This window comes from Falco biarmicus, chromosome 5 (assembly GCF_023638135.1).
Source record: "Falco biarmicus isolate bFalBia1 chromosome 5, bFalBia1.pri, whole genome shotgun sequence".
Taxonomy (NCBI): Eukaryota; Metazoa; Chordata; class Aves; order Falconiformes; family Falconidae; genus Falco; species Falco biarmicus.
In genome coordinates, this window is record NC_079292.1 from 44,750,206 (window position 1) to 44,774,761 (window position 24,556).

The 24,556-nt window shown below is 36.8% G+C and overlaps 1 protein-coding gene across 4 annotated transcripts in view; it reads right to left on the reverse strand.

The window, feature by feature from the left end:
* DOCK4 (dedicator of cytokinesis 4) overlaps positions 1-24,556 on the reverse strand; it is a 256,460-nt gene that overhangs the window by 125,411 nt on the left and 106,493 nt on the right. For all 4 annotated transcript variants that reach the window (XM_056338944.1, XM_056338946.1, XM_056338943.1 and 1 more), the window contains exons 9-12: positions 6,002-6,083; positions 5,325-5,385; positions 3,296-3,428; positions 1,742-1,830 (exon numbers count right to left, since the gene is read on the reverse strand). In XM_056338944.1, the coding sequence (XP_056194919.1) occupies positions 1,742-1,830; positions 3,296-3,428; positions 5,325-5,385; positions 6,002-6,083 (365 nt within the window). The remainder of the gene's footprint in view (positions 1-1,741; positions 1,831-3,295; positions 3,429-5,324; positions 5,386-6,001; positions 6,084-24,556) is intronic.

Here is a 24,556-nt window from a genome sequence, read left to right on the forward strand (position 1 = left end):
GACAACTATAAGGTGGCAGACAAGGCTAATGAGACTTTAGAACCAGCCATTCATTACAGAAAGACAGCAAAGGCAAAATAAAAGTAGTGTAACAACGATATTTTCCATGAGGTGTCAGCAGAAGTATCTGAACATATTGCAAAAGCCTTTTAAGTGCTTTTTCAGGTTGCTAAGCAAGAGCAGAGGAACAAATTTCACACGTCTGCCGTAAATAACCTTTCATAGTTTATCTTTCAGTTGCTCAGCATTCAAAGTGGTGTTATGGCTCACTTCCTCTTTCCCTCTCCAACTTCCACATGTGCTACTGGAATTCTGTGCTGCTCTTCCCTTCGCCTCCCTCCCCTGATAGCCCTTTTCAAAATGTAACTGATCTTCAATTTGCTAGCTTTAAGTTTCTAGCACCCTGTAACCTGGAAAAAAAATCATGTCAAATATTCATATAATTGAGAGTATTCAGATTTATCCAATGTCTCCTAGGACAACTGCGTGCTTAACTGTGGATTCTAGCTTCATGAGAATATAACAGGATAAGCAATGTAACACAGAATAAGCAGGTGTTGCACGGACAGTCAGAATGACCAAGAGTATGTTGTCCTTCAAGAATACGGTTAACATATTTAAGCCAGCCAACATTATACTTACTCAGTAATGTGATCTTGTATTTTCACTACATGATTTTTATATTTATTGTCCAACAACGTGCATGATATTCTAAACCTTAAATATATGTATATGTGGCTAGATTCTATAGGACAAAATAACAGGATTAGAAATGGTTAAATATATAACTTCAGTCCTGAGAAATAACATGAGCTTTTATGTGCTTCTTGGTTATCTGCTAAAGACTGTTGAACATACATTTTCAAGATAATCATTATGCTTGAAATCAAGTTAAAGAAGCATGAAATCTACTACATGGAAGGGATTACAATTACACTACAGCCTGAAAAATGAGTTTATACGAGATTTTTCTATAGTCATATTTCAACTAATCAGTGTTTCACAGGGACAAGAAAATATTTGAATACAAGAACAATAGACTCTTAAGCTTCTGCTTCATATTTCAAGTTTGACTGCATCCCTAGATGACAGCATTCAGGAAAAGGTAACAAGTTGGTATTAAAAACAACCCAAGAAAAAACGTACAAATTCAACATCTCCAAAAATCCACCATCTTGCAATAACAAAGGTCAGTTGTCTCCCATTTCTTACGTCTCACATCCAAATTTATTTTGATGGCAGTTATATCAACATATAGCTGACTGGTGAAGACTCTTGTTAAGTCTTTAATTATCAACTCTGTATCTTGCTCAGCTGGAATGCAGAGCTACCAGTGGGAATGCAGGTCGCACAGGTAGTTCCCATTTTTCTTTTTCTTAAGTTTAATATATAATGTCAATGGGAAATTTTATTCCTGATGAAAATGTGAAGCAGAAATGTGAAGCAACGTGAATCAATGATTTGACCAGCCCCACATGTGAACAGAACTCTACAGCAAACTGTAGCTCCTCAGCACAAACCAGAAGTTTAATTACATAGTTCCTTGAAGAAAATCAGTGACTTTTTTCTTAAATGTGCACATGAACAGCAATATCATACATTTTCATCCAATAGAAATATTTTCCTCTATGTGAAAAGAATATTTATTTCTTAGACATTGATCCTTCTTAAAATAGAGCCACTTCATTTGCAAACTAAAGGAAACCCTAAGAATGCAAACAGAATGTGGCAACTTACTCACCTGCATTGGAGCCTGTCAAGTTGTAACGTGCATTCAGCTTTTTAATAATATTTTCATGTATCTGATACCAGTCACTCTCTGTGTTGCACCTAGAAAAATGATAATTTTCTTAACTCTGAAATAGGAACACACGTTTTTCAGATTGGCTTCACCAAATCCCTACACAAATCCTCTTTTGTTCATGAAACTAGTAATACAACAGGAGCTAATAAAGCCCCACAAAACTGCCTGTGTCTCAATGGAAAGGGTTAGAGTGTTCTTACCATTTGAAAAGGGCACCATGGAAATACCTGCTTCATGTGGCAAAGGGTGGGAGAAAGAGATAAGCAATTATACTCAGGAACTCAGCCGTGACCAAGTTCATCATCTGTATAGATCTATCCTTCAGCACTAAACCACACAGAAATCTATCTTGTGACACTCAAGAAGAGACGCAGGACACAGAGTTGGTCTTAGCAGACAGAAAAATTGGTGCTGCACATTTCAGATTTATTTAAAACAGGACGTGATCTTCAGGAGGTACTTGATGAAAGAACAAATTAAGTTTCAGTATACATTTAGAAAATAGTTGCTTTTCCATAAGAAAAAATTGACCATGTTCTAATCACCACTTTTCATGGTGTAGACTGGATTTAGTCTTAGCATCAAATCTGGTTTTGAGCAGCATTTCTTCTTCCATTGCTTTTGTTATTTTAAAATAAACAGGCAAGATTAAAAAAAATATAATAGGCAGATAAATCTAACAATTTGTTAGCCAACAACAAACACTTCTCTGACTTTGGTGTCTTGGGAGTCTAAATAAGAGCCAGCCCACACATCCACTGCCACACTAAATTGCTTTTCTGCAGCACTGATGCCAGCAGCTATAATTCAGCACAGAGGGATACAGAGGAGAAGAGAAAGGCTGCCTGAAAGAATTCCATGCCTTCAAGATTTGAGTGCTAACCCCGTGAATGACAGAACTTCCTCATGTGCATGATGTGTCCCAGGTTTATATACTTAGAACAGACCACTCCACAGAAGTGTTCTCACTATAGTGTTCAAGGTAAGCAGGAAATTACATACACTGTGTTGCTATAACTAGAAAATTGAACTTTTTCAATTACTATCAGCCAAAATCCACTATTTAATTAACCAATCATTTTAAAATCTATATAACTGCTTCAATTCACAAACAGATACTCTGACTGCTTTTTTCTGTAGTTATAAAATACTTCCACTAGCTGCCTAGGCAGCACAGCATTTAAATAAATCCTAAGAGCACTTCATGATGCTATAAAAAGAGAGCTCCAGAAGCTCTTACAAGGATGCAAAATGCACTGAAACATACAGAAAACTAAAAGGATGTAACCTTTATCTTTAATATTATGCCACTTTATAAACACATCTGTAGAACTAGCAAAAATTTCCAAACTAACAAAAAAAAATTAGCTACTACACTTTTTTTGCAGAATGGAGCTACAGCTATTTGCTTGCACTGCATTTAACACCACTGCTTCTGATGCACACTGACTGTAAGAAACTTCTAAAAATTAAGAAAAAACCATTCCTTACATGTATACTTTTAAGACGAGGTCATCCTTTGAATCTCCTGCCAACAAATCTGCAATGCTAAGGACTGCACAGCCAAAGGGTCTTCTGTATTGTACGTTGCAGGCATTTTTCTTCTCTCCAGCTCCCATTCGTCCTGCCAAACAAAAATATATTTTTGATGCATAATCCATGGAACTGTCTCTCTTAAAAGCACAGAAGGGAGGCAGAGGGTAATCCAGCTCACTATGGTGACAGGTCTAAGTAGACTACGCCAAGTGTACTCATTGTAAATCTGGTCCATCTTTAGACTACCTTAGGGTAACAAACAGGAGAGGAAGTCCACTAAATATGAGTGATCTTGAAAGGTCTTAGACCAGAGGTACTGCTCATCCTCTCATGACACCCACTCAAACAACACTTTCTGATACTCAGAAATAGCATTCATGACACCATCAAATTAAATTTAGAGTTCAGACATGACAGAGCGTTCAATATTTGCTGTCCACTAAGAATTCTTTTACTGTGGTTGTTGCTACCTGTGATTTATACAGAAGGTGTTTTGATTGAGCCATTACAGTTTAGTAGTCAAACGCTGTTTCCAAATAGGCAACTGGTTAGCAAGGGAATAAGCAGCCAGCTGCAGAAAAATCAAGTAGAGATGAAACATGGGGAGGAAAGATGACAAAGGGCAGCAGAATTTATGATAAGGAAAGAAAGAAGACAGCCAAGGAAAACAGATCTGAAAAAAATATTTTTCCTAGCCTTTTGTATTTGATTTAAATACAATTGATCAATCTTCTTGCTGCATTCCTGGCATTTGAAACTGGCCTCTTTCTAACCATTTTATTCAATTGTACGCTGGTAGCTATGTATCTTTCCCACGAAGCCTTAAATTGTGACAAGAAAAGCCTATGGTTGCAGTCACTGCAGGGCAATGCCTCCTCCAAATATTTCTATGCATCGCAGGGCTAGAAGAGTAATCGTTCATTTTCACACTATGCAGCATATAAATCTTATTTCCACTTTTTAATCTTTCAATGGTTCATTTACAAACTTGACTGAGATTTTAAAACAATACAATAGGAAAATTTTTACCCCTTATTTAAAGCATTTATTCTTACAAAATATACTTCCATTATATCAGCTCATTATGCCTTTTTCCAATGCTTGCTAATAAAAGCAAAACACGGCATTCTGAAATTCTGATGAAACACTACAGCAGCACAAAAATGCAAGGAAAAACTATTCCTCAAAGCTGTAAATTAGTGTTTACTTTATAACAAGTTGTTTCCAAACTCAGTACAAGTTAAAGCAACTGTATTTCAAACCAAAATATTTTCAAAAAATAGGAAGAAAAGTAATACTTAGGGCTTCACCGATGCAACAACAGAGACAGTTTACAGAGAAAACAGTGTATCTAAAGAGTTCAGAAGCAGACCCAAAGATTACTGTTTCACATCTGTAAGCCAAAAGGTAACTTCTTGAAATACCTAACACAAGTGTACACTTCTCTTCCACTTTGTTCTAGAGGACTTGATACCCATCTATAGCATCAGGGATTAAAATTATTACGATACCTTCTCCACTTCTTTCCCTCTTTCCCTTTTTAAAGGGCTCAGGTGGAATACAAAATTCATCTGAACAATTTCACATATACATCAGATAAAATATACTAGTTACGTACACTAAATTTCCAGGCAAGTTTTTCTATGAAAAAAGGATGCTTGAAATTACTCTTTGGAACAAGAATGGACTCTCCAATGACAATTCCATCATCTTAACACCGTTCATATTTGACATTTTCCTTTTGTTTTCTGTAACAAAATACCCTGCATCTAAACTCGGTTAGCAGTACACTTGAAAAACAACACAAAACGATGCTGAGAAATCCATAGCAATTTTTGCATCAAAACCCAGCCATTTTCTTTTCAAAAGATTTATTCCAAGGCCTAGCTAATCTAACAAATCCCAAAGCTGACCCCAAGCAGATTTATTTACTGCCATATGTTTAACAAATGTAAGATTTCTACTCACAGATAATTATACCTACCTATTCGGATAATGTGCACAGTGATATAGATGTCCTTCCTGAGTTCACTGCTACCCAAATCCTGTGTAAAAACAGAACCTCATTATTTCTGACTCCTGATTAAAATGTGACACTTAAAGAGATCTTTACACACCGCTTTCACTGACAGTGAAAGTGATTAATGAACAGGGAGTTCATTTATACAGCATTAACAAATTATCGCTTTTCACACTTTAAATTGGTGGTCATATACTCAAAACAACTGTCCTAAAATATGGCAGGCTAGAATATGCCATACTGCATCAAAATCAGTGGACAGACATAAGATACTCACTGCATGCCTTAAACAGCAGTGATATGTTTGTGCAATTCCAAATATTCTGAAAGTACAGGCAGCATTACACAAACAATGTTTTGGGTGTAAAAAGCACAAGGAGGAAAGCTAACTGGTCCTTGTTTCAGGGAGAAAGACTGGCATATATGCCCATGCGGATGCTTATATGAGTGCCTGCATACTGCCAGAAAACATTCAGTTTGGGAGTTCAGCAATACACCTCAACCAGCCTTTAGAATTGATGATCAGAACACTGTACATACAAGCTTAGGGAGTAGTTCTGAGTCAACCACAGAATAACAATTTAATTCAACTTGATTTTCAATACCCAGCACAATAACGATTGAGAACAGCAAGAACTCACCACAAAGAGAGAACAGTGTCTTTCAGGCTTTTCTGGACATTTTGGCAAACCATTTCTATTCAGTCTTAAAAAAAATCTTTCACTGTAAGAAAACACATATGACAGATATGTTGAACAACACTACAGCAAAACAGATATCATCTTGATTTTATTTCCATATGTAACCTTTCTCGAGATACAAATGATGAAATACTTTGTTTCTAAGTCTCAGCCATATCAATTAAAAAAAAAAAAGAGAGACTAGTGAAGAGTGGTAATTTACTTATCATCCAAAAAAAATACTAAAAACTCAATACAAAACAGAAGATTGATTGTCATGTGGAAGAATGATATTGTATATCCCAGTACACAGAGAAATACAAGCAATAAAACCCATTTATCATAGCACTGAAATTAGATGCATAGTACGTTGGCATCAATTCCTGCTAAACAAATGTCAACATTGCCACGCTTGTGTTCAACCAATATTCTTTTTCATAGAGAGGAAGATGATCCCAGGGGACATTTGTCCTACTTAATTCTATCAAAATCTCTCAACTACAGTACACTGATTTTAGCAGTCTTTTAAGAATCCTGGAACTTCCAGCAAGGTAAATTTCATTTTCAGAATTCTGTTTTGCCATCTACTGCAGAGTGTTAAATGCTGCAGCTGATAAAAATTCTCCGTGGTATTAGTACTTATTTCAGAATAGAAAAGGGCATAAGATCCCACTGAAAGAGAAATTGCTTTTTGAAACATTCCTATTTGACAGTAGGTCCATTATGGATAATCTCTGAGCAAACTTGGCAATTCACACATGAGAGGTTTATGAAAAACCAAACTTCCCATGCTTTTGATATTTTTTTCCAAGATACAGCTTCATAGGAAATGTAACAAACATATTTCTGCAGTTAGAGATGTGGAAGATGGGAAAAGCAAAGAAGTAAAAGTGTTACATATGTTGCTCTCCGCTCTCTCACCCCCAGCTGGTCAGATATTTGAGTCAGAATGCCCTGTAATGGTCAAATCAGAAACAAAATTTCCCAAGTGCAACTAGTTTTTTTCTCAGCCTTATCCACCTCTTCTGCTTATCCCAGAGGGTAAACATGGTTTACCACTGCTCTATACCATCCAAAGCTTTTCAAAAATGCAGCTGGAAAATCACTAGGAATATGCTGGATAAGATCCAACTCGGAGACTAATTAAATCTTTATTGCACCAGTATTTGCCTTGTAGAAAATCTGCATTGATCATTCACAGAATCATTCATTCACATTGAAAGGGACCTCAAAAGGCCTCTAAATCTAACCTCCTGCTCGAAGCAGGGTCAGCTGTAAGGCAAGATGAGCTTGCTCAGAGCTTTAGCCAGTCAGGTCTTGAAAACCTTCAGTTATGGAGACCACACAGTCACTCTGGAAAGCCTATTCCAGTGTCCGGCTGTCCTCAATTTTTTTTTTTTTTTTAATATCCAGATGGATCTTCTCTTATTTCAATTTATACCCATTGTCTCCCATTATCCCACCATGCACTACTGATGTTACTGATCTTCGTGTAGGTACAAGGTACAGGCTTCCCTCAAAACTGCTTCTTCTCCAGCCTGAAGAGGTCCCACTGCCTCTGCCTGACCTCCCAGGGCAGGAGCTCCTGCTCACAAACAACATGAGACCCTCCTGCTGAACTCACTTCAGTTCATCAGTATTGGTCTCGTATGGAGGATCCCAACAGGCAGTGTCTAACCAGTGCTGCGCAGTAGATGATTGCTTCCCTTAAGCAACTTTCCATGCTCTTGGTGGCACAGCCCAGGATGCTGTTACACTCAAGAGGACATTTCTTAGGAATTATGTCTGGAGAACGCTTTATTTTTTTTATGTGCCAGCTATCTAGGCTGAACGTACAAAAGCTTAGAATTTTTTATTATGATTATTTGAAAACATTTGTGCAATCTTCAGCTATGCAGCCTTTTTATCAGACAACATAAAAGGTAGAACCTAAGAATAGCAGAGTTGAACTCAAATACCTTAAAGCGTGAATATTTTCTCAGAAATATCTATGTTTCATGATACCGTCAACTTCTCCAGCTTAGGTCTCCATAGAAACTTTAAAACTGAGTTTTAAAGACTGTTTATGCGAGTATATTTTTACAGAGAAACAAGTTGGTATTTTGCTGTTGATTTAAAAATGGTTTTCAAATAATTTTGCCCTTTCATTTAAATTTAACTCATTTGCAGTATGAGAAAATACAGCAGAAAAAAGTGCAGAGCTTTCTTTATAGGTCTCACACAAAGTTAGTGTACATTGAGCAAGAATTAGTACTTGTATTACCAAAGCAGCTAAAGCTTTAAGACCCCATTATGTTGGGCACCACACAAAACTGAATAAAAAGAAAAAAAAGTCTCTGTTCCAGCAGTAACAACACAGCTTTTGTGCACTGAAGCCTGCAGTGCACTGGTATGCATCAATACAAGTTTGGCCAATACAAGGTGGTTCTAAATTTTACCACCTTGTCTTCAGTCTGTAGAACTATTTAAAAGTAATACACACGCACACACCACATTTCACTACATCTCTCTTTTTTCTTTAAAGCAACCACCAGACATGTTGGGTCAAAGAAAAATATCATTCAATAAGAAACTGTCTTGCTGTGGATAAACTATCTGCATAGTTTACCTATGAAACTGGCAAATACTGACTTTAACTGGGAGTGTATACTATTTTTATTGAAGCTTACATTTTGCAGAAACAAAGGCACATCTTTTGAAAGCTTCCTACTCACTATCCACTACAATACGAAATTTTCAAGCTCTGCTTACACTCACAGACCATGAGATTACGACTCACAACACAATTAAAAGCCAGGGACACTTTTGTCATGCCACAAAGAAATGCACTGATTGCAACAGACATGTAATGGTTATGCAGACCTAATTTCCTCATTTGAATTTGAAATTTTGTTTGACTGAAGAGTAGGACCCAGTGGTGATGAAAAAAAGCAAACTAAATACAACAAATAATAATAAAAATCTTAATCCTTGTTTAGTGCTTTGATACATTTTTTGCTTGAAATGTATCACAGTACCAGTTACAGCTCAGATTAAAACAGTTATCTTTGAACATTACCAGGGACCAAATGGAAGCAGTTAGACTTATACGATTATGAGAAAAAAAAAAAAAAGGCAACATTAAATCTAAGTACAGAGAGCATGTGCATTTATATATCATTTCTAAGATCTCTATACAGACGAACAGGTTAGAAAATGGTTAAGAAAAGTAAACAGCCTTCTTAAAACAAAACGATGACAGAATTCCCAAGATCTGAAAGCTTGTCTTCAAACAGCAGCAAAATCTCCAGAGGGTGAAATCTAGGGCTAGCATCATATTGCACAGCAGTTTTCTCAGTAGTCAGTTACACATACAAACGTACGGTAAATACACACAGCAGTACCCCAAAGCAGAAATACCTTTCCTTTGTATTAAGATGATTTTTTATTCTAGTTTAGACTGCAATTAATTTTTTTATAAGCACCAATCTTGCCACTTAAACATGCTGTACACATTTAAACTCTGCTGTCTTCCCACTGAAAATAAGGAAATAACTAATGCTGGAGAGATTAATTTAAGAAGGTCAACAAGGGATTTCTGTACTGTAACTTCCCGTGTATTAGCAAAGTAACAATGTGTTCCAAATCTGCAGGCTTAACACACGCATTTAAAAGAAACACAGCCACAAACTGTTCTATTTTCCTAAGTGACCCCTATTTCCTTAGTATTAGCAGGAAAATGTTACCAGTCACATGTTACCAGTCTAGACAGATTGCTTGTTCTATGATTTATAAACACACCATCAAAAAAAAAAACCAACACCAACCACCAGCCAGATTTATACCACATGGCATATCCCTGTGTCAAAGCTATGTCATCAAACAGTCGTAGCTCTTAGTATAGCTTCACTTCCAGACATCTTTATAAATGCTCTCTACTTAAATACAGGTTACAGTGATTTCTAAAGCAAATAATGAGCCACAGTAAGAGAATACTGCCACATAATTCACCAGCTCAAGTTTATCACATTCCAGAACATCGTTAAAGGTTGTTCATTAAGAACCTGAATTTGAATTGACTTCATTTACAGCTAAAGGCTCTTTGACTTACAAAACCAAGATCAGGCCAAAATGTTACCCTCATATTTAGTGGTGAAATGCAGAGAAATGTGGTACAATATGTCATAAGTTACTGAAGACAGAAAAGCCTTAAAAATTATTCTTAATCAGAGAATAACTGAATGATAAGTGTGACAACATGACTTAGCAGTACAAGCTGTTCCACAGTAAATCAGCCCCTGTATTTTACTTGTTAGGCACTTATGAAAACAATACTCAAATTTCTAACTGTAAAATAAGTAGCAGTGAGGAAACAGGGAGAGAAAAGGAAGAATAAGTACTATAAAAATAAAATTTTGGGCAATTTCAGATAAAGATCAAAGCATTAACACCAACAAAAATAAACCAAACAAAACAATATTATGACGATATATCAAAGCTTATCTTCATGTCTCCTAGCCACGCTGGCAACATGGGGAAGAAGAAAAACAACATTTTCAAACATTAACTTTATGCTGTGGAGCCCAGTTTCCCTTGGTTAGCTGTATAGTTAACAGGGGAAAAAAGAAAAGGGAAAGCAGAAAGGAAGATGGGAGGGAAGAAACACAGACATGTAGCTAACTCAAGCTCCTGCTTTCATCTTCTCCTATCTCATTATTTTCTGAAGACAGCCTTGAGAAATTATTTTTTATTAACACAACCTACATTATTTTAGCCATTTGCACCTGTATTTTAACTGAAAGATGGCATCACACATCTCTTGGAGAGCTAGCAAGCAGTAATTTTAAACTATTTTTCATGAGGTACCAGGATCCAGAGAAAGACAATACAGTTTTAAAAGAAAGACAACATACTGGAATCTTTTAGCAGGTATTTACAACTAAAGAAACAACATACACTAGAAGCCAGAGCTCTCACTAATAGTGAGCTTAGTCTGCCACCATGGATAAACATTTTACAGCACAGCATTACTGGTGCACAGAGCTACAGATCCTTCAAGCTGAATTACAGTCATTTTATCTTAGCCACTGAGGTAACAGCATAGATACAAGCAATTTGCTGTATCTTTCCAAAAAAATGGAAATTAAACTCAAAAATAACAGGAGGAATTGGTAGACGTGAAGGGAATAAATAACGTTTAAGAAAAATCCCTTCCCTCCAACAACACCTGGGCTTCTCTGTATTAATCACCATTTGGGGGTTTACAAACAGCAAGTCTAAATTTCTGTGCTGACCCTAATATGCCCTTTGCCAGTAGCCAGTGCAACTGCAATATATTCTCAGGAAGATGATCCGTAAACCCACCAGAATACCACTGGTTTTGAATATATCTCATCATTACCTAAATCCATCACTAATATGTCATGGCTGGTACACATACCACTATTCTAACGCTGCATTCATGTCTGAATGTGCCTAATTGTTTAAGCTCATCTCTTGCAGTGCTTTTATCACTGCAATTAAAAACAGCTATTTCTCCTGTTACTTTCCAATTTTTACAAGACAAACAGTAAGAGGATTATTTGTTAATGCACATGAAAGACCGATAGCACAGGTTCCTCTTGCTTGGGTTGGTCTGTCTGCTTTAAAAAAAGCATCTATATACAGAAGATCAGATCAAAGATCTGTATTAACTAGCACACTTACTATAACCGCAGCAAGCAAAAGATATTTGAAAAAGACTCTTCAGACAGTAAATAGGTACATTTGTTTCACTGAATATGGGCATTCATGAGAGGAACTGAGTTACATCATGCAATACAACTAATTTCTAACATACCCTCACACCTGGGACCAACACATCTGTACTTGTTGATTTCAGGCAACATGAAAGATAAAACCAGGCTCCGTCTCCCCATAAAATACAAAACCAAACCCTTTCAAAAGCATATTCTTGCTAGACTACACTAGTGCCTTTTTTTTTAGAAACTCACTCCTACCATATCTACCTCATTTTACTTATCCACAAACGTAGTTATTTTGCTGTAAAGTCACACACAGCAGTTCCTGTACAACTGCTGAATAGGACAGTCTGGGCAGTCAGGCCAATGGCTTACTGAAATGCCAACTCCTCAAAAAACATTTGGAATGCTACCCTGAAGTAAAATGTTATTCTACTGCAATTCAAGAATGGTCAGTATTTAAAGAGCAATTTATCAAAAATGTCTCATTAATGACAGCAAGTTACACAGCATTGCACAAAGTCAGATTAAATGAATTATTTCTAAAAATGTCATGGTTTAACCCAGTTAGCAAGTAAGCACCACACCACTGCTTGCTCACTTTCTCTCCAAGTGGGATGAAGAAAAGAATCAGAAAGGTAAAAGTGAAAAGATTTGTGCGTTGAGATAAAGGCAGTTTAAAAGGTAGAAGAAAAGCCACACACACACAAGGAAAACCAAACAAGGAATTCATTCACTGCTTCCCATGGGCAGGCAGGTGTTCAGCCATCTCCAGGATACCAGGGCTCCATCATGCCTCACAGTTACTTGAGAAGGCAAAACACCGTAACTCACTCCTTATTCCCCTAGCTTTATATGGCTGAGCATGACATCATACGGTATGGAATATCCCTTTGGACAGTTGGGGTCAGCTGTCCTGGCTGTGTCCCCTTCCAGCTTCTCGTGCACCCCCAGCCTACCCACTGGTGGGGTGGGATGAGGAGCAGAAAAGGCGAGTGTGTAAACATTGCCAGGCAATAACTAAAACATTCCTAAATTTGCAACACTGTTTCCAGCACAAATCCAAAACTTAGCTCCACCCTAGCTACTGCAAAGAAAACTAAATTTACCCCAGACAAAACCAGCACACAAAAAAAGCATTACCAAACCATCTAGAACCTCTTAAAGCCAGGACGAACACTTTTGATCACCTGGCAATGAAGTGCAATACAAATCTGTAAAAAAGGCATTTATTACAGAAACTACTGCAAGGCCAAATTATTTGGCAGGAGAATAAAGCTGTGCCAGACATTCCTTTCATACACATTCTTTCCACTATGTGAATCATATCTGCTTATTACTATTGTTGTTGATGACTATGGAAAACTGAGCTACCAAAAAAATTACTTATTTGTGAGGAATAAATAAAATACATTTTTGCTACCAATATCCAAAAGCTAAAAAAATATAAATATTAATAGGTACAAAGGAAAAAGTGGACAGACCTACAGAAATCTTTGTAAGATACCAACCTTTCTAAATCCAGAACAGTTGTCAGGTCAAAACCAGATTCAGGGTAAAAAAACCCAAACAAACCAACATCTTCTCACAACGTAAAGTATGTACCCTGAATACTCATGGGGTAACAAAGAGGCTCAAGTTCCAATGTTTGATTATTGTTATCTTGAGTACGTCATAGGTCAAGGCTGTTAGTTACAGTCAGCGTGTCTTCGCTTTCAGAACTGTTATGCTTTGTAAAACAAATGAAAACATAATTAATAGGGCACACTGACTGACTGGGCCACACCTTCAGTGTTTTGACCTTTGCTGTGGGGTTGCTCCACAGCAGGCAGCTCAAGTCAGTATTCTCAAGCAAAAAGTATTATTCCCTTGAAGCACATCTTTCACATTTCCAGTCTGACTGGGACCAAGACTCAACTCTTTTGCAATCACCTCTGAGAACTCCTGCTCCAGAATTTCTCCTCACCTAGGATCCAAGCAGAGGAGAAGCCCTATGATTTTTACTACTTCACTACTCCTGCCAAGAAAAGGCTGACTAATTATATACATCCTGACTATATTCCTGCACATAGGAATCTTTCTGCTCACAATGAATAACTGGAAAAAATGAGGCACATTTTCTGAAGAGAAGCTTTTAAAGTTTCTGAAACTTCAGGCTTCTCTTTTAAGCTATTTTTTATAACCCTGTATTTACTTGCAGTTACAATCACACCAAATACATTCTTGTCCACAAGGGCAAATTACCACGTACCTTAAAGCCAACAGTGAAATGATTAAGCCTGCTTATATACTGAGTGTGTATGTATATTTATCTCAATACAAAGGATGACATTTTTTTTAAAAAAATTAGCTACTATATTCACAAACATACATACCAAGTTACCCATCTAAAGAGGGGGGTTTTTTTATTCTAAATGCATAAAAGACTGTTAATAGAGCAGTGGCTGCTCTGTTGCCAAAGTGATCTGGGCATTGCCTTTGAGGTGTTTCAACTCTCCTGCTAAAATCAGGATTACCTCCTGAACGGGCAGGAAGTAAATAAAATCAGGCTGGTTCTGTTTTATCTTGTTTCGGAGAAGGGACAAAACAGAGTAATAAGTGACTAATTAAAAGGGTCTGCTAGCCAGAAAATCCAAGATGCTTTAATCTCTTCTGTATCTATGAGATGTGCGTATATATATATATATATATACACATGCACACACACACACTGATTTTGTGGAATTTGCTGTGGCACAAGTTTTAATACCATGCTAGATGAGATATTTTTGTGCAGACCACGCAGGAAGCTGAAAATAACACTGAGATACCCTGTGCTGTAATCCAGTAGAAGTGCAGATTATGCTTTTGTGGAAATACTATAAAGGAAAAGTAGCCCTGAGCTAGTTCATTGCTTCTGATTCCCACAGGCTGCTCCCTCCACCAGAAACCCTGCTACCTGCATTAGCTCAAATCCTTGTCCTGCATAGCAGGCACATTCGCATGGAGACCACGGATAATGTGGAGGTACCCAAGTAATAATTTCCAAGGAACAGTATTAATGCAGTGAAGGTTATGCATATGAAAAAAATATATTAAGGGGAAAAGGCAGAGTAGCCTATAAACTAATGACAGATTAAAAATTATGAGAAGCACCTAGGTTGTATGTAGCATATGGTATGGCATTGTACTGAGCACACTTTCATGTACATAATTTTTTTCTTCACAAAAATTCTGTGTTGTTGAAAAACTTCAAAGTCCAGTCTGAACTCTGCCTCTCTAGTCAGTTTTCACTTGTCCCAGAAATTCTGTGCTGTTAGGATCAGGCAACTTTGTCTGAGATAGGGTTAAAACATATCCTTAAACAACTGAAGGAAAACGCACACTTTTTTCCTCAGGACGATGTTCATTCTCACAGATCATGCTAGAAACAAACCCTCTGTCCTTATGCAGCATTATTTAATAATAAAACCTCTGAATTTCTATGACATTCAGAAATACAAAACCTCAATATTGAACAATGAGATATTGTACTACTAAAGCAGAAAATCTGAATATCAACTCATGTGTGTGCATGTATGGACATATATATAAATTCTTTATCCCTCTCTCTCTCTCTCCAGCTTTTATATTTGAAATCCATTGCACCATCAAAAATAATTTCCAGATCTGGTTTTAAAGTGCCCTCCAAACTATTTCCAAACCTATTTTGCTCTCTTCTTTGATGTTAAAATAATCAAGTGTCTGGAAAGAACATGGAAAGAAATAGTCACATATCATATACAATAAAAAAAGTCCAAAGTAACATTTCTAGCAGGAAATTACTTGTATGATAAGCATGCTACAAAAAGAACCATCAAGAAGTTGAAATTAATTAGCAGGTGGTTCTGAACTGAAACTTCTTGACTAACTTGATAAACTTCTATGATGACATAACTGGCCTGGTAGACGAGGGGAGAGCAGTGGATAGTATCTACCTGGACTTCAGTAAGGCCTCTGACACTATGTCCCATAAGATCCTCCAAAACAAGCTGTTGATATATGGGTTGGATGAGCAGATAGCAAGGTGGCTTGAAAACTGGCTGAATGGCCAGAATGGTGCTGAACAATCTGGATGATGTGGCACAGCATACTATCGGCAAGTTTGCTGATAACACTAAACGGGGTTGGGCTGCCATCCAGAGGGATCTCAGCAGGCTGGAGAAATGGGGTGACAGGAACCTCCTGAGGTTCAGCCAGGGGAAGTGAAAAGCCCAGCACCTGGGGAGGAATGACCCCAGGCATCGGTATATACTGGAGGCTACTCAGCTGGAAAGCAGCTTGGCAAAAAAGGATCTGAGGGTCCTGGTGAACACCAAGTTGAACACGAGCCAGTAATGTGGCAAAAAATATGGCAAAAGAGACAACAGCATCCTGAGTTGCATTAGACAACTTATTGCCAGCAGATTCAGGGAGGTGATCCTTATGCCTTCTACTCAGCACTGGTTACAACACACCTGGAGTACTGCATACCGATGTGGGCTCCCCAGTACCAGGGAACCATGAAGAAGTGTCCAAAAAAGGCCATGAAGACGTTTAAGGGACTGTAGAGAAAGGCTGAGAGAGCTGGGACTGTTTAGGCTGGAGAAGGCTCAGAAGGGACCTTATTAGTGTACATAAATATCTGAAGGGTACAAAAAGGACAGCGCCAGGCCCTTTTCAGTGGTGCCCGGTGACAGTACGAGAGGCAGTAAACACAAACTGAAGCACAGGAAGCTCCCTCTGAGCATCAGGAAACAATATCTTTACTGTGAGACTGTCAGAGCACTGGCACAGGGTACCCAAGGAGGTTGTGGAGTCTCCATCCTTGGAGACATTTGAAAGCCATCTGGGCATGGTTCTGGGCAACCAGCTCTAGGGGTGTTAGATCAGAAGAGTTCTGGAGTTCCCTTCCAACCCCAACCATGCTGCGCTTTTCTGATTATGTGTAAGTACCACACAAAGGCAGCATGGATAGATAGCTGGGTCATTTGGATCTTTGAGAAATGAGGTTCTTTACACATTCTTCTTCATCTTCTATCTGTGAGTTAATAACTGCCAGGCTACAACACTTTATCACTTGGCTTTACTTGCCCTGAAGTTCCAAATGACTGGTTAATTAACAATTAATAATTAACGAACTGTTCTTCACAACAACATGCAACATTCTTCATTAGCCAGAGGGCCATCCACACAGGATTTCTCTTCTGTATTTTTTAATAACTTCTGTAGAAGTTTAATAACTTCTGTAACTGAGTACACACCCTACAGCTTCACAAATATATTCTCCATCTCCAGGTTCAACTTTGTTCAGAAGCAACAAAGAATTTAACTGTTCAAGTCTCCTGCATTTAGAGTGGTGATATCTGGAGTACTAGATATTGAAACTCAAGTGTAACCCACTTACATGATTAAAGTAATACTGAATCTTTGAGCTCTTGCTCAAGAGAGGCCACAGCAATACCTTTGAAGACAGACATCTTGGGCTCTCAGTAGTGAGCGTTCTGGGTAATGGAAATGTATTACCAGCTTGATTCAAAAGGTATCCAAGTCCTTCCTTGCTGTTGTTCTAACTGTTAATAATTAACAACAGTCTGCTGTGTAAACTTTAGTTAGAGGGATGATTAAAAGTTAGGTTGTTTGAGCTGTGCTAGAACAGAGCAGATCTCAGGTTTGAAGATGCTGATGGAGGTAGCAAAAAATGACTTTAAACATTCTCTTCCTATACCAAATCCTTTAACATTTTCATAGAATAAGGAGGAGAGGAGTATGTGTTTCTCAGAGGGAGAAACACTGACGTTATGGCTTTTTTCTGAAAAAAATTAACAAAACCAAAAAAAAACCCCAAACCACAAAAACCCCACCAAAACAAAAAACACCCACCCAAAACAAAATAAACTGAAAAGATAACTTAGAACACAGAGTAGTAAATATCTTAACCAACAAAATGTGGATTTCAACTTTTGGCAAGTGATTTAACTGATTTAAAGTAATAGCAGAACTGAAAGAAGAAAGGCATAAGAAGACTGATGCTGTGTGTGAATGTCACCAAAAAGGTGAGGTTAAGAGCACAGCAAAGGAAGGGTAATCTTCTCATTTTTTGATACGGTCTGGAGTTTACACAATCATTAAGCATATAATCAAAAACTCACAAAATAGAAAATGCAGTTTGCTTCCACCGGCCTTGGATAAACAGCCTATTCCTCTTTGTGCTGCTTAAGAATCTGTGCTCATTTGAGGGCAATTTGATAGTTACAAACAAGGTTATTCAAGGTGATAGGAAAAGGAGGATTAGCATGCCAACTTATCTCTGCTCCTCACACAGATGGGGCCAGAGCCATCAATCTTTTGTGATAAGACATTCATATCATATTGACACAGACATGAAGTATGTATCAATAAAAGAAAAAATCTTACTGCACTCCATCTTTCTGAAGTGCTGCTTTAAATTGTCCTATTAATAGCACTGCTATTTGGAAAAAACAACAACATTAAGAAAATGGTTCAGAAAACACACTGCTACCCGAGAACTGTCTGTTACACTGCAGATTTCAGAATAATAATTTCTACAGCAGTATGCTGGCATAACACAGAGGCACAAACCCTACATAAATGTAAAGGTCAGTAAAGTAATTGTGACTTTGGGCAGGAGATGATGCAGTGTTCTTATGCATACTCATCAATGCCAAGAAGAGGGTCCACAGTCTGAATTGAACAAATATAGACAGCGGGCTTAATACCCTCCATTCCCTTTTTCATAACACAGTGGCCAGTGGTGATGGTGTTTTCAAAATTCTCTTAAAAAAAATAACAGGCAAGATCTCTCGATAGCTATAAATATAAACTTACAGTACCTACAATAGAAAGATAGGTATTTACAGTCACCTGATAAACATTTTCTTTCAGGTTTGGGGTTTTTTTGTTTTCTATTTTATAACAGTAGGATATTGTTGTGGCAAGAATAAAGGTAACAGAATCTCAGTGAATAATGCACATTGTCTGGAAAACAGCTAAGCTGTTACTTTGTCCCTTGCAACTCATTAAACTGATTCTATTAAAAGCTAATAAGTGAGATCCTTCCAGGATCTGATAGGAAAAAAAAAAAAAAAATCAATCTATTTTTGATTAAAGGATTGGTGTTCTTATAGCTGCAGTGTAAGTGGGCCCTGTGGCTACACTAAGGTCATCACTACTGCATTAAACTGCTGTATTGGGTAAATGATATGAACATGCAGGGGGAAAAAGCACATACTATCATCAGTACTTGTGCTTTTATTTCTGTGAAAATCTGCCCCTACAAAACCAGCAACTGCGTAATCTTTTGGAAGTACATAGTACTGGCTTTGTAAGTGTGATCTGAGGGAAAAAAGGTTCATTTCATTAATTTTTGTTCTGGTAAGAGGAAATATTCCCAAAGCAAATGATCACTACACTCTTCAGTACTCTAAATACTGGGAATCTAACCATCTTCATATTTCAACTTTACAGAACAGAAGCTACTGATAATTTCTTAGTAATAGAAGAAACCCAAAAAACTTCACAAATCTCCTAAGTGACCACACATTACAGTAGATCTATAAAGCAGCTAATAAAGAGCATCAGAACACAGGATTGTTGCACTCTGCTGAAACATTAAAAATACATTCCCAGTCTTCCTTTGGAGCTCCAACAATGTATTATCTATTACTTAAATTTTAAAGTAAAAAAAAATTATCCAAGTACAGCTGAGTTACTCCATGTTTTGCAGGATTTTTTTCCTCATTCAAACCATGATCCTGTATTACCCATCTTACATGACTATTTTATCATCTACATGACTCTCTTACTTCGAATCAGGTGTTTGCTTCTGAACAAAATCTTCTGATCATCTCTGCACTTTGATTCACAACGCAGAACAGCCCAAGCTAGTCAACTGGATTTCTTCTACGTAAAACTGAACTGGAATGTAAAATCCTTCAAACATTTACACATGTTAACATTGGGCTTAGTGTGAACCGCTGCTCTACAGATTCACTCCTACTGGCTGTCACTATTTGCTGAAGTAGACAGCAGTCTGAGACTTTCAACCTGTTCATATTGTTATAAGAACATTAGGTGATACAAAAAAAAAAATCAAAGCTCAGTACTAAATTAATAAGTCCTTCCGATCTTGCTTTTCTCAAATGTTTGTTGAGCATGCCAGGTTCAAGGAACAGACTTCATAAAAGCATTTCTTAAGAACACTAATTAACTACCATCTGGATTCTCAATAGATCTAGACAGAGTATGTTTGAGATTAAATACTTCAGAAACAGTCTAAGATGCTGTACAACTCTAAGTAGCCAGTAAAAGCTCAGCAGTGGCCAGGAAAACAAGACTGAAGTGAAAGACAAAAAAGCCTCAAGAAAAGATGTGATCATGAACCTCTTATTTTCCAAATACAGTAACAACACTACTTTACAACTGTGTATGCTAAAAATTTTGCCTTAGAATTCTAACAGTGTGATCAGTTCTACAAATTAAATTGTTATCAAAATAGCTTTTTACTTCCTTAAAGAACAAAAAATTGAACACAAAACCAGGGCTTGTGACCTTCACAGAAATGAAAGAGGAGGAGGAGTGTCAGGTTACAAGATGTAATAATGCATAAAATAAGGATTTTACTAGGACAAGCCATATGGATGTACCATGTTAAAAGCAGTGCCATTGATACACTTGCTCTCTCCCATTCAGGGGCTGTTACTGTTCTAGGAAAGAAAACTGCGAAACAGCAAGAAGGGAAGGCAAATGGAAAAAGATACAAGAACACACCAGGGAAAACTCCAAGAATCACCAGGGGCTGACTTCAGCTGTTTATTGTTAATTTAAGTGATGACAAAAATTATTCCTAGCAGCTAGTTTAGCTAGAAAATATGGATATATACATATGCATGAACAGTCAAGTGAAATTGGTATGCACCAATTAAGTAGAAAATTAATGACTTGCAACTGCAGTCCTAATGCATCAAGTGCATAAGCATGTCATTACTGAGATTTACTCACTCCAGTTAAATAGTTTTCTTGCTTTCATACAAGTAGAATATTCACATCCAAAAGAAGCCTTTTAAAGTGTGAAGACACACATTAGACAATTGTATCAATAAAGAAAGAGTCTGCAAAGTAATATTTATTACTACTGTTTATTAATAACAACAATAAAGGCATAAATAAACCTGTATTTTGTTATTACATCTAACTTAACACAACAGAACTGAAGTTACTGTGGAAACCGACACAATTAGAAACAGTTATTTTTAAGAGCAATTTCGAGCTACACTTAAAGCCTGGAGTAAAGTACAGCCCCATACTGCTCCAACCAAATGGCACGTGATTGCAAAAGTATATTCATCCCTAGCTTGCTAAAGTTGACAGAAAAAATCTCTGTTGCACAAAGTGGGCACTAATCACACTACACCAGGTGCAAGTGATTCATCACAGCTGTTAACGAATCTAGAAAAGTTTTTAGTACAGGAGTCTGAAGGTCAAAAAGAATCCCAAGCATCACAATGATTTTTTTGTCACTATCTGATATCAGTTTTCTCCTCTGGGTAAGTCACTAATTCATTTCAACATCACACTTTCACATCTCACCTGAAAAATATATTATTTAATTCTTAGGACATGTTGGGAAAATTATGAGCATTTATCCATGCTTTTAAGACGAAAAGTTGTTTAACTGCAAATAATAATAGTTGTAAACTTACCTCATTTTCCTTTTATTAAAGCACACATTATCAAAACCACGATAATGGGTTTATTTGTTTTATTGCTTTAATTTACACCTCTTATTTTAAAAGGTGTTTCCTAGAAATGCACTGGTAAGTCACACAATGACAGTACCAATGTATATGTTAAATTAGAGGACTATTCTTAAACATGTACACTGCTTACCACAACATAACAGACACACAGACCATGCTTTCTCTTCTAACAAAAGAATTTCAATATCTACTGAAGAAACAATAGTAAAATTGTACATACATATATAGCTTATTTTTGATCCATCTACTCTAAATCCTTTGCAAATATTTGAAGAGCAAATTCAGAGTTCTTTTCCATAAGGATTCCACTCTGAGTGGCTAATGTCAGGAAGTCAGATAACTAATATTGAGTATCTATATCCTTTACGAATTCAGCATCAACTTTTTCTCAACTTCAAGGCCCAAAGTTCATTGAGATCTAAAGTCCTGAAACAGAATCCAAAAAAGAAATAGGATAGATTCAGTTCAAAATTACCTCAGGATATGCTGAGCAGCTCTTTAATCAATACAGTCTATGGATTTTAAAGAGCTATCCAACATGCCCTAAAGAAAACACAGGCATTTCATCAGCTGAATAGCTTTCTAGGTTTCACTGACTATAACTAGGTCTCTGTAGACTGTGACAGGACCCTAGAGATGCAAAATACACAAAGGTCTTAAGCTTAGATGTCTTTGGAGCTGGATTCCAATCCTGAAGTCCATTTATCCATCAAGAAACCTTCTAAAATTAACAAAAAGGAAATGCTAAGCATTGGCATATGTCTTAACTTTGGCATCTTACTCGTAATTACAGAAAAATACCTCCACCTACTCATGCAGAGCCTGATGGCATAGTCGTCCCCCACCCACCACCACCCTGAAGACATACATGCATGTTCTTTCAGGACAGATTCTTTTTTAATGAAGCACAACTAATCAGAGAAACAAAAGGTGATGAAGAGGAACCAACGATAAATTTAAATATGAAGCATGCTGTGACCACTCTGGATTTTTTTTTTTTTTTTTTAATAAGAGCAACAAGATCATAGTGTAGGCGAAGAACATATTTATATTAATGGGTTCATTTTTTCTTTAAGAAAAAGAGTGCCATGTTCAGTTCCTTGCTCTGCCTTTGAATATTCAGACTTACATTTCCTATCTTCCAGAAGTCTGGACTGTCTCTTAAGCCACGGCAATCATCATTAAGATATTGTATAAAGCGTAAAGGGAATTACAATTATTGCTATTGTCCTCTTCCTTCTCTGGTTGTCTTTACAAAGACAAACAGTGGCTAACATGGCATCCTGTTAGAATCAGCCCTGCCCAGAATACTTACTGACCTTAGATCCTGTGGCAAAACACAAGACTCATGAGAATTAGAGAAAAGTTGTGTGCCAAAACTCAGGATCATGGCTTTCAATTTGATATCTAATTTCTTTCTACTGTATACACCTATATGCTTTTAACCTGTTCTTAGCATGTAATGATGTCATGTTTTCTTATGAGACACTCAATTCTAGTCCCAGGTCAAACAGAAGAACTGTTAACACACTGCTTTTTGCTTATAACTTGCTTTGTCTCAGCTGCTATGGCATGCTTTTTTTCATAGAGAATCTAACTATAGCAAAAAAACAAAAAAGTTTCATTACCTTTCATTTTTCAATGACTAAGACTTATCTGTTCTTAATGTTGCCTGAGAAAGCTACAATTTTACAATGGTCTAAGGATGACTTTATTCTCGTGCTTTAATATATAGCTCAACTATTAAACCATACCTTTCCTATGTTACCAAGTACCTCCTTTTTTCCTTGCTTTTTCAAAGCACAGACTTTTCCACATGGTAATGTGCTATCTACATTAATAATAACTCAGATATTTTCCAAATAAAGGAAGAGAAAAATTAAACCATTTCAAAGTACCTGACATTAGCTGATTAGAAAAAAATCACTAATTGCAAATTTGCCAACTCACTATCATAAAATGAAATTGTTTTATGCATTTTAGTAAAAATTACATCCTCTTATCACTAATGTATAAATACTCCAAATTTTATGAAAACATTCTGTAAAAACTCTGTAGCAATATATAGATTCATACTAATTCTGCTTTTTCTTGCACTAGTCTGGAGCTGGACTAGGAGGGAGCTGCTATACTCAAGCTTCCTAAAGCCTTGCTATTCTTTTTTGTAGATACTTGCCCCACTTCAATACCTACAATTGCAATTCAGTTGAACTGTGATACTGGAACAGATGTTTCTGTTCAAACAGCTGAATATATGAAACAGGTAACATAAAACATAAAAAGATATGCAATCAATTAAAAAAATTAATCAGATAATGTTGGTTCTAGTCCTCCAACAATTTTTTAAAGCTACTCCAATTGCATAAACTTGAGATTACAAAAAAAAAATCAAATAGGGTTCTTACATTTGCAGGTCTACCTGCCAAGAAGCTAAGTTAGTCTTAAGAAAAATATCAGAACAAAAATTCTATCATTAAATGTCAATTCTGCTGTTTTTACTCTCTCCAAATGAACTCTTTAAGGGCTACAGAGATTACTCACTTTATGCCAATTTCTATCAGATGGACAATGAACACTGTATTAGAATCCACAAAGGCACATTTTGGAGCAATTGTACCTGTGAGCTTCTACTCAATGTTACGCATTGAAATGGTCTCATTAAAACAAGCAGGATTACCCACCCGAAGCAAGTTTGGTACACATACACTGCTTCCAAAACCAAAACTTGAGGTAAAAAGCAACCAAGTCCAAAGAAACCAAACTAAAAAATTCTAATACTATCAGTAACAAATTGAAGAAATAAAATTTAAGTCATATATATTCATATACTTCTATTCTTAATCAAAGATCTTTCTGTTTCAGGAAATAAACTTAAGGAATTATACATGATAATGTAACTGTGCTATCAGCAAGTTTCATCTATTATTTTCATAGCATTTTTCTACTGGACCACAAGACAAGTGACACAGCTAGGTTGTGACAGACCTCAAGCTTGCCACACACAGCTTTTGACATGCACT